This window comes from Hoplias malabaricus, chromosome 4 (assembly GCF_029633855.1).
Source record: "Hoplias malabaricus isolate fHopMal1 chromosome 4, fHopMal1.hap1, whole genome shotgun sequence".
Classification (NCBI taxonomy): domain Eukaryota; kingdom Metazoa; phylum Chordata; class Actinopteri; order Characiformes; family Erythrinidae; genus Hoplias; species Hoplias malabaricus.
This window is the reverse complement of record NC_089803.1, coordinates 24788943-24806189: the sequence shown is the minus strand read 5'-3', so window position 1 is coordinate 24806189 and position 17247 is coordinate 24788943. Positions and strand designations below refer to the sequence as shown.

General features: G+C 38.6%; 1 protein-coding gene across 3 annotated transcripts in view; it reads left to right on the top strand.

Moving 5' to 3' along the window:
- Window positions 1-191: 191 nt before the first annotated feature.
- The window catches only part of slc44a1b (solute carrier family 44 member 1b), a 36117-nt gene continuing 19061 nt past the window's right edge, over window positions 192-17247 (top strand). For 2 of the 3 annotated variants that reach the window (XM_066667866.1, XM_066667864.1), the window contains exons 1-4: window positions 192-661; window positions 3553-3642; window positions 5642-5784; window positions 15338-15474. In XM_066667866.1, the coding sequence (XP_066523963.1) occupies window positions 605-661; window positions 3553-3642; window positions 5642-5784; window positions 15338-15474 (427 nt within the window). In that variant the 5' untranslated portion in view covers window positions 192-604. Of the gene's footprint in view, window positions 662-1498; window positions 2534-3552; window positions 3643-5641; window positions 5785-15337; window positions 15475-17247 lie in introns of those variants that run through there. The other variant, XM_066667865.1, reaches the window with a different exon arrangement.

Here is a 17247-nt window from a genome sequence, read left to right as displayed (position 1 = left end):
CCAAAATTAAACATTACTTAAAAACAGTAGATATTCGGCCAGATACTTTCTCAGAAGAGGAGGAAGGAAAACAAATACCATTCCGTTATGACAATAAAATCACTGAGGAGCACTGATAAGGAAGAAATTAAACCAAGGCCTTATGTCTCCAGATCTATGTCTACATTTTATAAACTTTTACATACCACTATTGCAATCAGCATATGCTAATGGAGAGTGATATCGGTATCAGTCCAGAATTCCATAGATGTGTACATGGTACTGCCAGTTGAATCACAGTCCTTGGAGTGTATAAATACATCTGTTGTACGTGACTGCTCTCTAGTGGACATGAAAATATGGTACTTCCAATCTTACATTGGCCTTGTTTACTACAGCTTTATACAGTAGAGTATATTGGGTGGGATCTATTCCTTCAATCTCTCTCTCTCTCTCTCTACGCACACACAGAGAGGGAGAGAGAGACACTCGCTCTCTCACCATTGCTCATTCTTTCTCCCTGGTACAACAGTGAACAATAGAACAATGGCTCTCTTCTGTCTGGCAGCTTGGCAGTTCTGTGCTGGTCCAGTAGTTCACACGTAGATGCTGCACAGTGCAGAAGATGGGGGAAAAGAAAAGGTCAACTTCAAGCCATCAACCCAGGTCCTTATGGAGAAAGGTGGATTTACTACTTTGATGACTCACGGAAATACAGATAAGTGGCAAGCCAGTGGTTCCAGGGACAGTGTAATTAGATTAACACAGAAAAACCGCAAAGCTACTGTTGATTATTAAGTGCAGAAGCTTTTTTTTGGTTGTGAAAGGAGAGTCTAGTCTTGTAGCTACTGGGGAATATGTTTTAGATAATTTAACAGATTTAATTATTTAAATGTGTGAATTTATGATGGTGGTGACAGTTCCCAATAAAGATATACTACAGGTGTAAGAACAAGTTGCTGAAAAACACGCGCGTAGGCTTTAATAGTACATTTGTAAGTTGTGGATACAGATTGTATTTGTTTTCTTAAACCAGCAAATAAATCATAATCTGTTGTTTGAAACTCCGAACTGGGCGGGGATTTACATGTTAATAATGATGATGATATAGTAATGATTAAAGTGGGCTCGTGGAGTTTCTGACTTCTAACTGAAAATTGTTTTATTTTTCAACGTTTTGGTTTACTTAATTATCTAGTTTATGTCAAAAACGAAATAGTCGCCACTAACTAACACGCTTGAGAACAATTTCTATTACCTTATACTAAGAGTTAATTGCGATGACAAAGTATAAAAACGGAGCAAAAGCATCAACAATGAGCGCGCTTCACTGAAAAAGAGCTGCGAGCGGAGTGCATCATGGACATTGTAGTTTTCGCCACGCCCACTCGGAAGTGACCGCATTCAGAAATTTTACTTGGTAGACTACAATTAGTTTAATGTAAAGTAAATAATAAAAAATAAAGTCTAAGACTGAAAACTTGATATTGAATGAAAACTAATATTATTATACAGGATTTTGAGGAATATGAATAACCTAAATATGTGAAAGTGCAGAACCTGACCTGTATGCCATTTTAAACGAGTCGGTGTTTAAGATTCTGATTATTCCGTTTTTTTCCCGCTCGAATTAATGTGTCTAATGATTAGAAAATTCCCGAAACAACAAAAAGATGGACACTGTTAGATATTACAGCAAATAGCTATTATCATACACATAAAAGTGTACTAGCAGCCATTGGGGATACCTTAGAATCCTGAACGATATCCATTATGACAACTTCAGTACCATAGCAACAACTAGAAAACATAGCAACCAAAGTAAAACCACAGCAACCACCTGTGAACGTCACAGCAAAACCCTTGCAGGACATCACAACATTCACATACAACCAACCAACCCCCAAACAAGCATTTAAGTAACCATAGCAACTAACATAGCAAAACCCTAACACATTGTCAAGTCAATGTAAAATTTATTCTCATTGTTGTGTTATGGTGCTTGTTTTTTGTTGAAATTAAAACAAAAAAACAAAAACAAAACAAAAAATACTAAATGAAACAGACTGAATGTAGCACTGAGCTCTGGTGAGTTTTCTCTGTTAGTTCTGGTTTATCTGCGGAGTTTTCAAACTTGGCGGCCTGCTCCAGTGCCCCACCATTCAGCGGCTCGCCATGTGAGTGGTGGAGGAGGAGGAGGAGGATGATGATGGTGTTGATGAGGCCCTGCCTGTTCCTTTTCCGGCTACACCTGCTCCAATCCTCCAGGAAGTGCAGCGCCATAATAAAACCCTAAAGTAATAATCCCTATCTCCCCGGAGCCCTTGTTCATCATGTCGCGATCCCGGGGGAATCCGCTCTCCCCCGCGGTCTGATGGGTCTCTGGGCGTAACAGCGAGGTTCATGCAGGGTGCAAATACAACAACAAAAACAACATCGGACCGTCAACTCCCTGCAACTTGGGCTTATTGTGTTTCCTCCCGCTGGTTCAGCCTTTAGTTCTTTGCGGCTCTAAACCCTGTCGCCTGCAATGGGATGCTGCGGTAGCGCGGAGGTAAGGTCGTCCATCCTCGACGGCTCCAGTGACCAACGTTCTCAGTTCTAGATACACACTGCTTTAGTCTCTTTATTCTGCGTGACTGCAGTTACTGTTGGCCGATGTGTTGTTGAAAAACGTGTAATCCTGTTTATATCCTCCCCCTACCTCTCCCCGTCTTATATCCATGTATATACGATGAATGTTTGCATTTACTGTCCTCTACCTTTGTTCATTACCTTAGAGTCTGAAGTTGGCTCATTTATTCGCCCGCTTCTGCTTCCTATTTTCCGTTCTACCTTAAATGGTGCAGCAGTCGCCTGAGGAATGTGACATTCCCAACATCCTGAGCTGCCAGAATGGAAGCTGCTGAACCATTTAAGGTGGAACGGAGAATTCGAATAAGTTGCGTATCAGGATCTAGAATGTAACCTTAACTGCTGCACTGTTTAAGGTGGAACGGAGACTAGGAAGAAGTTATATACTAGGCGACCCAATATATCGTTAATTGCTGCACCATTTAAGGTGGAACGGAGAATACGAATAAGATGCTAGCGAATAAGGACCTTCTGAACTTGAGCCGCATTGTTGTTTTGGTTTATACAACATCGCTTTCTGATAGCTTACTGCTTCACTGAGGCTTAATTTATTCTTGGTTTAAAACAATAAAACAGCATAGTTCGCTGTCTATAAACCCCGCTTAAGCTTGCTGTGGCTGCGGGGGATTTGCATTGGGACCCTTTATCCAAACACAAACCCTGTAGGAAAAGAATACCTTTTTAATTTCACATTAGCTTCATGTAAACAATATTATAGAGTAAGTGCAAGTCAAACTAAACCCAAAAACATCGCATCTCAAACGTCGTGTTTTGAATGCAAACTCGTTCACTGACGACTGCTAGTTTTGTTATGAATCGGCAGTAATTATGTTTAAGCCTATTGAAGCTTCTTATCCAGGACGTTGGAGTGAGCTGGAGGCTGAGGGAAGGTAAACCAAAACGATGTTACTCGGATGACATTGCATTTCTGCCTTTTAGAGGGCAAAACGAGAATGGAAACCCCTGGAGGACCGAAGCTGTACGGATTTGCCGTGGTTTCTGCTATTCACGCTCTTTTGCGTGGGAATGGTAAGCCAAACATGCAGTGGCTTGTGTAAGCCAATAATGATAGCTGCCACTCACTCACTGTCATCAAGTGTTCATCATATAGTACAGTGCATTAAAAGTGTCATCTTTTAAAGCCAAATTTCATGCCATGTCACAATATATTATTAAAAGAAGAAGACAAAAAACAAAGTCACTAAAAGAGAACATTAATTGCTCATAGGTTACTTGTTAGCTAGATTGAAGGAACGTGTGTGGTTTCAGATATCTGCATTCAGTCATAAGGATTTCCATCAGCAGTAAACCTGATTTAATGTAGCCCTGATTAGACAAACTAGGCATTGAATTATTGCTACAATATTATTTACTTCTTCAAGAAGATTCAAAACTGTTAAACAAACACACATACAAAAAAGCATTCACTGTATTAATGCTGTTTTTACTCTAATATTAGTTTGTTTTTTTTGACCAAATAAATTCTGAAGTACACCACACAAATGGATATAGTCTAATATAGGTACAGGACAATTACATAATAGATCATAAATATAACAGTGGCATCAACATTTTTCAAGCATTTTTATTTAATACCTTTGTGTCACAGTCTAATTTTCCTTTTGCCAAACCATTATTTCCAAGTTCAGTTTTTGTTTCAACAGTGTCTCTGAGGCTTATACAAGTTTGCATCTAAAGTGCATTTGTACACATTTTTGAGTTCATGATCCCATTTATGAACAAAAGCTCACGTACACCATTGTAAGATAAACAGACTTTGATGTTTCTACGTCTGTGCTTTGCAGCTTACTCAGTGGAGCATGTTGTACGTTTTCTCCAGGCTTTCTGTACACGAGGAGTTGATTTTCATTTAGATGTTATGGAATATGTATGCATTTTTAAAAATATATTTTAAAGCAAAATAGAGCCCCTTTATTAAAGTAAAAATAAAAGTATTAAAATTTAATTGGAAGAATAGTTACAATGTTGTGTTCTCCCCGTGTCCGCGTGGGTTTCCTCCGGGTGCTCCGGTTTCCTCCCACAGTCCAAAAACACATGTTGGTAGGTGGATTGGCGACTCAAAAGTGTCCGTAGGTGTGAGTGTGTGAGTGAATGTGTGTGTGTGTGTGTTGCCCTGTGAAGGACTGGCGCCCCCTCCAGGGTGTATTCCCGCCTTGCGCCCAATGATTCCAGGTAGGCTCTGGACCCACCGCGACCCTGAACTGGATAAGCGGTTACAGATAATGAATGAGTTACAATGTTCAAATACTGTTTGAAAAGTATAAGAATGTTTGTAATTAAAACTTTTCGTATTATATAAGTCAGAGGCTTCTTTAAATGCCCCTCGTTTTATATTGTCTTTCAAACACACGTGTAAGTGCACAGACATTATTTATTCATTGCTGTAGAATATATCCCATGGCATCTCACTTTGCACTCTCTGTGAAAAAAAAATCTGCTGTGTAGGCAGCTTTAAAGGATCTCTTTCTATATGTTATGTTGAGAGGCATTTACCACAGCCTATTTACCGGCTTATAAATCATAGAAAGAACATCTACTTTAAATATATCCCACTGCTTACTGGAGGCTTATCTCTAGTGGCATTCCTTTTTTTGACAGTGAGGATTCAATGCATAAATGTATATATAATCAACAGAAAACCTAATGTTTCCACTATAACACTGTGTCCTGTAGTAAAGTCTAAGAGTAAGAATTTCTATAAAAATGTCACGTATCCTTAATAAGCAATTTTGATACCTAGAGAATATGGAGAGTGATCTTGATTGGTCATTTATTTGTATATATAAATGATTACATTTGTTTATACAGCATTCTGCTGATGCTCGTTTCCAGAGCAGTTTACAGTCCCAAGAAGTAGAGTCTTGCTCAAGGACTCTGTATTGTGGTTAGTTGTGTTACACAGTAAACAATTTAAAGCACTCCTTTCACTACTTGTAGGTCTGTATGACTATGATTTTTTTTTTTAAATGACCTTGCTGAATCCTGACTGTAAATGTGCTCGTCTTAGGGTGCTATCTGTGGGTACACCATAGTGACGGGAGGTGCAGCTCGGCTTGTGTTTGGATATGACAGCTACGGGAACACTTGTGGCCAGCGGAATGAGGCCATCGAAGGGGTCAAGCTGAGCGGACTGGACCATACGGACAGAAAGTGAGTCAGCGTTCTTTCTTTCTTCTTTCCTCCATCCACATTTTGTACTTTCTCAAGCATCCGCTCTCGATGCGGTGCAAGGGCACGTTTGGCACAGGGGAATGGCTCTGTGCTCTTCGATTATCACATCAATGCACATGTCAGGCAGCTGCAGCTTCACCTTTAGACACCAGAGACCTGGCAGAACCACACAGAGGCTTTAATAATTCAGAAAGCCCCTGATGGAGGCCACTGTCACATTCCGCACGGTGCTTAATGCTATGCAGCCGGTAGAGGGATGCCAGGTATTTCAGGTCCCTTTCATTTGCATCGATGTCAAATAAGTTTTTCTGCCATCAGTTTAATTGAGCTTAAGTGTGCTCTCTGCTTCACTATTGTGCAAGGAGTTTGAAAATTGGCAGAAGTAGAACGATGTGACCATGGAACTTTCTGTGGTAACGTGAATTTATTTAACGTGTTGAAAAATGTTTAGATGGAAGCATTCCTTTTTCAGAGAGACTGCCATGGTACTCAGGGCATAGATCTTAGTTTTGCTTGTACTGGGGCTGAATTTGGATAGTAGAGTTTGTTGGATAAAGCCTTGTTGTGACCTTCTTTGTCATTTTATAATTGTAGATGTTTTGTCATGATGGATTGTGTATGTGTCTTATTTTTTCACCCACTTGACTTTTGTTTATTATTTTTGTATTTGTTTGACCCTTCCCTGTTGCCTGACTCATAGTAACAGACGGAATTCACAAAATATTAGAAAGAGTATGTGTGCCAATCCCTTTATCACAGCACAAGATCTTAATATCAGCAATCGTCTGCAAGGATTCCTTTATAAATTTAATTCCCCGCTCCCCTAAGTTCTTTGCTGACTCATACAACTAAAATCACATAGGGCAAATCAAACTTGGCATTCAGGTTTATGAATGTCATATTTTATACTGGACTATTTCCCAGTTTTAACCCATCAGGTGCTGCTCTGGAGACCTCTCAGACAACTGGGCATTCTGAATTACATTAGGCAGCAATTATGTGCATTATTAAATGTAATTTATAGATGACCAAGGACCTGTGCTATTGAAAGCAAAAAGAAACTGCAGAGAGAATGCTAAGTTGAGTTGACTGGATTAAGAATGGCCTGAGGTTAGTTTATCCTAGTTCTGGCACAGTCTGGGACCAGTGGCGGCTTTGATACAGAGCCACTGTTTATAAGATATAAATATACTTGGAGACAGGTGTGAATTAGCCAATTAATTTCAACAGTAGCTATGTGACAGTATACAGTGAAGAGGCAAGTGGGTAGTATTTTAGCACTCTCTTCAGCACATTTAGAGCACATCATTTTGGAAACACTCATTGAACGTGACTGGAAATTAACAGTTACTTTGGAATGGACTTCATGTGGGTGGACATGTTTTGCCATTATTGTTCTGTGTATTGCTGTATGGGACAAAAAAGTGGATTAGCATACCACAATCTGTGTAATCCTGTCTCTGAGTCGTAACAGTCCAATAAGATCAATGATAGACCATACGTTGAAAATTTGTTGGTAGTAGAATCATCTCTGGACTCTGGACTAATTCTTGGAAAAAAAAATATCCAGTTCCATGTCAGCTCTGTTTCACAAAATGCCAGTTGTGTTAGTGCCTTGCCTCGAGCAGCAGCAGCCGTAGTGGACTCTGGGCCATTTTTTTGTCATTTTGAGCCCCTGTATGAGGAGTTTTTGGGGCAGTGGTAGTGGTGCTGGTTTGTGATAATGCAGATAACGAGGTGAGAGGTCCACTGCTGAGAGGAGGGTTGTGGTGGATGAGTGACAGCTCACTGGGGTGAACGCAAAACCTGATGTAGGACTCCACTGAGCCAACAGCTGCCACGGGATTCAATTAGAGTCTGAACAGCTGTCAGTTTTTCCCCCTTATTCTCTTTCTCTGTGTTTTTGTTCCTCTCTTGCTTTCTTTATTCTCTTTATCTCTCTCTCTCTCTCTATCTCTCTCTCTCTGTATGCACGTCTCTTGCTGATTGTGTTGTATGAAATAACACTGTGATGGTCAATTGAATTCCTTTTCATAGTCATGGCACACAGCAACGCTGTCCACTGCTATCTGCTTTCCTACATGCCAGTGCTGTGTCTGAGGTCTGGTGGTCTTGCTATTCAGGGCAGCATGTGGGAAGTCCTTGGAGCATAAAACACCACTGGAGGTGTAATCTGTGGTCATGGGATCAGCAGTGAGAGAAAGCTGAATGACTAAGACTTTTAGCCAGTCAAAGTTCATTTGGTTTAACAGGCTTTCATTAACTCAGCTGTTAATGCTGTCCACCACACTGGACGTACGATGCCCTGCCCTCCTAATCTTTAGCCTTTTTTCTTAGGTGTGTAAAGGCTTTCTAAATCAGAAGCAGAACATTTTGATTAGCCAAGTAATTTGTTTTCCACACAGAAGAAATATGAAGTGCTAAAACAAGGACAAATAAGAAATAATAATAATATTCAATAAATAAATACAAAAAATATTTATGCTTTATCTGCTGAGGTCTGATACCTACTTACCAGTGTACTTTCTAACAGTTACACTATGGCCAAATATTTGTTGACACCAGTAAAAACCCTTTACTCTTGAGGACATTTTTACAGTAGATGCTGGAACATTTCTTGAGGACTTGACAGCATTCAGCCACAGGAAATTAATTACTGAATCTTGATTATCTTTTCTGGATTACTAACTTCATCCTACAGGTATTGATTGCTTAGAGATGTATCACTATTTTTTGCCCTATTTAGCTAGCAGTTAGCATTAAACACGATAACCTTAGGCTCCTGTGCAGCTGCTCCAGTGCATCTCATTATGTTTGATACGATACATAGACAAAGGTATTGGGACACACCTCCTAATAATAGAGCTGACGTGTTTCATTCAGTAACATTGCCACAGGTGAATTACCTGATTTTATATTTATATGATAAAAATAACATTACAAGTAAATACATATGCTTCTTACTTCTGTTAAGAGGGTGACATACCCTGGCAAACTGTGACTCGATCCACACTTAAGATCCCCCAATCACTACCAAAAGTTTTCATTCACACAGCAATAACCAAACCTTCCAACTTCTAAGCTTCACTTAATAAAACACTGCAATGCAAATATTACTTTTCCATTATTTCTCCCATTTAAAGCCACATGCAATATTTCAAAATATCAGAATATAATTTAATAATAAAGACTGAAATTACAAACCTAGAAAAAAATTATATTGTTAATTTTTATAATGATAATTTATCGTTATTTTGGCAAAACTAACATCTATTCCAATTTGGGTATAATACTTTATGCTAAATTTAATTTCAATTAAACATTCAACACACATGTATTTACTTTTATTAATGGGTGCTATCATCTGCTATCCAATGGGTGACAGTGGCAACATTACTTTTTAGTATTACTTTCAAGTAAGATATTCATTAATTCATTAGATGAATTAATGAAGTTTGCGTTTTTCCACACTCAGGGTGAAGGAAATTAATAAATGTTCACCTAAGCTTTATCAACTCCTAGAGGTTTTAAAATGTGCTAGCACTGATTATCTCAAGAACTAAAAACTAATTAACAGCTTAGAGCTGCTCTTTTGTTATTTAAGGTGCAGGGAAGCTTCAGGCTAGGGTATAATTCTTATTTTAATTTTTCTTTAACCTTCTTTTAATTTAATTTTAGTTTTTTATTATTAATGTTTATTATATGTTTTATAATAACTTTGAATATTTTTAATTGTGTCTTTTCTTTTATTGCACTAATTCGATTGTTACACTGTTTACCCTTTCATATTTTATAATTTTTAAAGCAAATCACTTTGATCTGCATTTTGTATAAAAGGTGCTATACAAATAAATATTATTATTATAGTTGTATTAAACCACAAGTAAATACACATCATAAAGCAGTATTTCTAAACCCTGGTTGCAATGCACTTTTTAATGTTTCCTTGCTCTCAACACACCTGCTTCAAATAATCAGCTTAATAACTTAATTTAAGAATTTATTTTAAACGTAAATTAAAAATTACATAAACAGGCTTAAATGGGTGTGTTAAAGTAGGAAAAGCACTAAAATATTCAAGGAAATGAGTCTCCAGGACCAGGGTTGAGAAACACTCTCAAAGCTTTGGAAATCTGGAGTCAGCAATGATGAGTATCTTCTATGCACTGCCATTGGCGCAAATCTTCAGTAGGAACCAAAATTCTCACTGAAAATGAATGACTTCCGGTTACTGTGTTGCTTTTGTGTTTGAGGTGTGCATGCAGAGTAAAATCAAGCACAAAGGCATGCTGTCATTCTTTAAAAACATTTATAAAAGACTATGTACTCTCACTAAGCGTTCACTGAATTATGAGTCTGATACAGTAATGATACTAGAAAATTTCATCCCTCCTAGATATTCCACAATAAACTGTGGCATTACTAAAAAAGTGGAAGTGTTTAGGAACCATAGCAACTCAGCCACAAAGTGGCAGACTAAGTTAAAGACCTGGGATCACCAAGTGCTGAGGTGCACATTGTGTAAATGTCATCACCGCTCTGATGACTCAATAACTGTAGAGTTTCAAACCTACTTTGACTTTGACATTGTCCCATGGCATGGGTTTTTATGGCAGTGCAGATACAGCAACATACAGCAAAACGCCTAATATCAGATGGTGTGGTGTAAAGCAAAGTGCCAATGGACTCTGGAGCAGTGGAGTGATGAATCATGCTTCTCTATCTATTTAGTGAATGCCAGGAGAGTGTTCCATGTGCCAACTGTAAAGTGGCAGGTGTGAAGTTTGGCAGAGGAAGAATAATGCTATGTGTTTGTTTTCATGGATAGGTCCCTTAGTTCCAGTGAAAAAGAAAACAATGTTTCAACAGACCAAGACATTTTGGACAATTGTCTGGTTCCAGCTCGGCAGGAACAGTTTGGGGAAGGCTATTTTCTGTTCCAGCATGATTGCGCCCCAGTGCACAAAGCAAGGTCCATAAAGCAATGGTTATTTTGGTTTGGTGTAGAAGAACTTGACTGTACCCAACACAGCTCTGATCATAACCCCATGGAAAAAAAACTAAACTAAAACACAAATTGCAAGCCAGGACCATCCAACATCAGGGTCTAACCTCACAAATGCTGTCCTGAATGAAAGGGCGTGCACTTCCACAGATACACTCCAATATCTTGTATAAAGCCTTCCCAAAAGAGTGGAAGTTGTTATAGCTACAAAAGGGCAACAAATTTATATGAATACTTATCTATTTAGAATGAGATAACATACAATCTTGTAATTTGTAGGTATCACAATACTTTTGTTCATATAGTGTCCTTTTTTTTTCTGTAGAGATATTTGCATACACAATTGAACACGTGCATCAGCATCTTAGGGAACATTCATGTAGTTGATTTTACTCATTCTAAGTATTGTCTTTAGCCATTTGTCAGCTACAATAGCAATATGCAGATGTATAATTTGAACTAAATGTTTCTCTCATTTCTCATTGAAACAAGCAGAAAACATTTAAATTAGTATAAAAACAACAATAATAAATATAGACATGTGAGACTTGGCCCAATTATCCATGCTTTGGCCACATATACATTCTTTCATGGGAAATATTGTGATGTTGTACAAGCTCTACAAAACACTGGCTAAAATAATACTTTAAGTAATGAGAAATAAATGTTCATCTTGCCCGCCATTGCTTCACTCTTATAACACAGGGTCTGTAATTTATTTAAAATGAAATCTGCTGTAATTAAAGTGATGGCTGCAAAAACAGTCACTTCTGTCTTCTACCTAGAGGCCATTACAGACTAGAAACTAAACCTGTACATTGAAGGATATTAATAATTTTTTGTCATAATGCTTTTAGAATATTTAGGCCACTGCTGTCTCACTGTATTAGTCTTTTGAGTTCCTATCAAACAGTGGAGGGGAACAGCAAGGAAGAGAATCTACTGCTAGGATAACAGTTCACAGTACTACATTTAGACACCCAGGCTGAGATTTTACCAGCACAGATATATTAAAAATGGTTCTACATGGCATATAAAAGGGCTCCATCATTTAAAGCAGACAATTTATCATTTTTAATACTATTTAGAACCCTGTACGAAAAAAAAAAAAAATTGTTGTGGCAGAACACCAATAAATTAATTGCATCCTTTGAGTCTCAGTTAGTTGCTGACTGTTTTTGTTTGGATTATTTGGACTGTTGGTCAGTGGAAATCTGCTACAGGTTTTCGTGAGTCTGATGTGTATTCAGACAAAACTGAGAGGACACGATGATGCTGTGGGCGGAGTGCTCCATCTTGTCTCAGCCATGCGTCAAAACCTCTTCAGAACATCCCTGTTGACAGCACTATTTTAGCTTTCAAGCCTTTTCTCTGGTCTCGTTTTCTCCTTCTCTGCAATGGCATGCGTCTTCAGCATCTGACAGGCTCCTTTTGTGCTGAGTATACAGGACAATGGGCCTCACGGCTCTGTGTGGGCGCAGTGCCCACTCCACAGCTTATGAAAGACCAAGGCATGGCCATGGCCACGATGGAGAGCTTGGCTAGAAAAAGCTAAGTGTAGAAACAAGCATTTGCTTCACCTCTCTGCCAAACGTATCGGGGGTTTGCCAGCACTCCTGGGATGAAAATATGTGCTGCTTGGTGTCGATTATTATCATACAATGCTGAGGCTGTATTCTATGCTCTATTTTAGCATCTGATCTGTTCAAATGTGATTGTTACTGTCCATCTGAATATGTACATTCTTTTCGATTTTGTGTGTTATCAGTCAGAGGAATATCAGATAACTATCCATTGTCCATTATTGTTGGTAGCAATGTCGAATGGGATATTTTGTTGATGTTGTTGTTGTTATTATTGTATCAATTATTACATAGTGGCAAGTACAAGCTTTGTTTATTGGTAAAAGTTCATGAAATGAAACAGAATTACAGTTATAAAGAAAACCAAATCCTGAACACAGATCTAGAGCACTGTAGAAAACAAAGATACTTAACATACTGAAGAATGAGGCATGGACACGGATTACACTGGCAGAGTAATGTCAAGACAAAGGCAAAGGGTATAACTACACAGGGAGGACTAGAAACACCTGGTAACCAGTGGTGGGCAAAGTACACAAACCTTGTACTTGAATTAAAGTATAGATACTCAATGTAAACTATTACTCCATTAAAAAAAATAAAAATCCTTGATTTAGATCTCCACTGGAGTAAAAGTACATAAGTATCTCAAGTAAAAGTACCATGATTTATTATGGTTCTAGTGTCCTATTATCATTTTGTAACAGTCATTGCATTGTAGGTGAAAACTCTGTGTCACTCTTGGTTCATCAATCTTTTAGTCGAATGACATTAATTAGTCTGACACTGATGAACACAGCAGAAATGGCCAAAGATTGATTGCAATCAATGATATATCAACTGTCACATACACCCCAAGGTGTTTCCCCTCCAAACCAACAGAGGTCACTGTCTCTTGAGTATTAAGCCCAACCTATGATTCTGTGTCAGACCTGTGCCATAGGGCACACATCGGAGCAAACCCTACACCATATCCTGACTCTCACCTCTCCAGATATATAACTAAATATGTGTCACATCGAAGCAGACCGCAATGACTGTGACTGGTTCACAGACAAACATGGATCAAGTTGAACTGAGGAAGTCCAAAAATGTAAACTCCTCCACACAACAGAGACTGCAGAAAGCATCAAATTTACTGCAAGAGATTTTCATTTCCTCATTGGATTGGACGTCACAGAATAAATTAAAAGGTTAAACAAAGGAAACATACAGATGTCTCGGGGGGGAAAAAAAGGCAACGAAGAGTGAAAACACACAGGAAAAATGTGCCTACCCTCCTCCAAAAGTGCAGTTTCTGCAGTGCTGGGCTAAGGTTAGCATTGGCAGGTGCTCTGTTCTCCCTATTACAGCTCAGTGAAGCATCACAATCATTTTGAAGCTGTAATTTTAAGGTTAAAAATATTATATAGAGTTGCTTTAAGGTCTTTGTTTTGTCCTCGTAGTTACACAGTGGCCTATTGTTTGAGCTATTTCTGCAATTCTGAGCCATCTGCATCTTAAATACGTTTTTAGGTTTTCTGACTTTTTGCCTGATACTCTTGGTAATTTTGGACTTGTTTATCTCACTGTACTGATTTTCAGGTTTTGACCTCACTTCAAGTATTGTGTTAATTTACACTGTAAGTTGTTTAAAATAAAAAAACCCTGCAATTGATTCTCACCCTCGGTTCGGAGTGATCAATGACATCGACAGATCCGTAAACCATATAATATGAATGGATAGTTGTCACTGCTGACTCTATCTAAACAGAACAAATCCTTTTGTTAACTCATAATGGTTCTAAGAACTGAAACAAGTGATTACTTACAGTCTCAAATACGCACAACAGTAAAAAAAAAAAATCTGCCTTTCTTATTACTAGGTTCTAGCCGGAGAAACTTGAGGTTCACTTGTCAATCAATCAATCAATAAATAAAATAAAATAAATAATTTTATTGACTTGTATACCCCCCATCTCCTAAACCAAAAGGAACAGCATATTTTCGTAATGAAGTGGAGTAAAATAAAGAGTTGTGCCAAATGGAAATACTTCAGTACAATAGCGAATTGTATTTACTTTGTTACTGTCCACCACTGCTGGTAACAGTCAGTAACTGATCACTCCAAGATACAGCAAATAACAAGGGTGGGGCAGGTGCAAGGAGCATGTGTGGAGTAACAAAGCACGTAAACGGGAGAAATGGTTAAGCAGGCTAATATAATTATGCCCTTGAACTTTACATCCATTATTTTTCTTTAATATTAATACTTTGGTGCCTAGTGTGTGTATATATACATCACTGAGTACTCTAAGTTTGTACCGCCCCAAGATAATTAATGAATTTGGCTATTTTAGGGTGCCATTGTTGACACAGATATATGTTTGTACACACACTTGTACAATCTCCACAGAAAAACATGGAATGAAATGGGACACTCTAGATCTTCTGTGCACCATCCATAATAGCAGGTGTTGGTTGGAGTAGTATAAAGCCTCAGGCACTGGGCGTTGCCACTCCATCCAATAACTTTGGGATGCTTTGGAGTGGCTTTAATGATGCCAAAATAATTTAGATTCTTCAAAAGGCAGAATGCTGTCAGATTCTCATAGACATGTTCCAACAACTAATGTACAGCCTTTTCAGAGCAAAAGAAGGTGGAGCAAAGGGGAAAACTGGGGCCATTTGATTTCAGATCAAATTTTAGATAAACAGGAGTCCACAAACATATCAGCAACAACATTAAAAACTGGGAGAGAGTGCATAATTAAAGTGGCAAAATACAGATGGTTAGGGCCAATGTCAGAGGTATGTTATGGTTAATCTTAAAGTACATTCCAGATTTTGTGGAGAATCATAAGCTTCACCCATGTCTGGGAAATGGCCCTTCAAAATTTAATGGATTTAAGGTTTTGTATTTATAATGATCAGAAATGTCATTCATTTGATCTGTTGTTTGCAGATATGTGTTCTTCCTGGATCCGTGCAACATAGACATTGTTCAGAGGAAGATAAAGTCGATGGCACTGTGTGTGTCACAGTGTCCTACTGAGGAGATGAAGACTTATGGAGACCTACGGCATTTCGCCATGACCAATGGTGAGTCACTCTGTTTCACAGGCCATGCTACACTGAGGAAGCCTCTCAAATCACTGGATTCTAACAAACTACTGCAGAGGTAGCATTTAGCATTAAGATCCACAAACTGGTCCAAAATAGCTTTAAATCAGCTGACCCCAGGGTCTTCCTTCCTCTAAGTTATTGTTTACAATGAAACGAAGAGTAAGTATACTGTAGGTTGATATCAAATTCCCTCAGTTAACAAAACGTTTTTACAGACAGGTATAACTGATATAACATTTATCTGTATAAGGATTTGTTAGGCTAGATAGGAGTTTCTGGCCAGGGCCTGTAAGTCAAATAATCGCTGTACTTATTCAGAACAAAAGTACATTTTGTCCCCTGCAGTAAGTAAAGTAAGTGCAGTAAGTAAGTCAGTCAAGAGATGCATACAAAAATCTGTAGCCTCTTACTAGTGGCTATTCTGCTGTTAGAAAGGATCATTTTGATGAATATTAATAGGGAAAATTTTCCCTAACACATCATCTGTAAAACATGACCTAAAATTTTGAGAAGATGGCTTGATAAATTCAGTGGTTTGATCCCCCAAACTGGCAGGAAAATTGGGGACTGTGAGAGTAAACGAACAATACTGTCCTCTTACATCAATCCATGGCTTAGTTGCCCTTGAGCAAGGCACCTAACCTCCAACTGCTCCCTGAGTGCAGGGGATGGCTGCCTGCTGTTCCAGGTGTGTGTGTGTGTGTGTGTGCGCGCTCACTGCCCCTAATACACTAATGTGTGTGTGTATACGGTCAAGTATAAGTTCAATGCAGAAGACACATTTTGATGTACTTTGTACAATGACACGTGCATGTATGAGAGTTTGGGAAAGGGGATCATTGAGAACCTCCTGCACAATCATGACTTATTTTAAAAGCAGAGAAAACCAATTGGGGCGGCACGGTGGTGCAGCAGGTTGTGCAGCTCCAGGGTGTGTGTGTTGCCCTGTGAAGGACTGGGTGTATTCCTGCCTTACGCCCAATGATTCCAGGTAGGCTCTGGACCCACCGGGAGCCTGAATTGGATAAGCGTTACAGATAATGAATGTATGAAAACCAATTGAAAACATATACTAAAATATTTTTGATGAAAAATCGTAGTGGAAGCATACCATTACCTAACTTTATAACTGTAAGGTTCCTCCCCATAGTTCTACTTGTTCTTGTGGTGGTTTCATTGTGTTTCATATCATCTATGTAGTTAGATTAGTGTTTCACTCCTTCCCAGCTCAGTGTTTTCTTTAGCCACACCACACAACCCCCCCCCACATGTCAAAACCATTTCAACTATTTGTGAAGGTCACTTGCAACAGTGTCAGCATGGAAATAATCACTGCCAAGTATAGAAATAAAAACACGCTAACTTAATTTTGTGTGCTTCATTCATTCATGTGTGGGGAATGGTAATAGAGGTCAAAACATTTGTTAATATGATTTCAGACAATGTTTATAAAGGAAAAAAAAATCAGGACGAGATGTTTGTTAGAACTGTTGCAGTGTTTTCCAAAGACGGGACAGTGATTGGTGAATGAATACTGGGGAGATGGTCACAATTATTTGTTTCTTAATAAAAATGATCTCTTTTTGGAAATAACCTATTCAGCTTTGGAGAAAACCCTTTCACATGGTATTGAGGAGGCAGGGGTGCACAAGTATCCCACAATTCATAAATTATGCCAATACTCAGAGCACTTCCTGAACCAGCGAGGCCTCTCAGGAAGTTACTTCTGCCTCTTTTACCTCCTGTAAA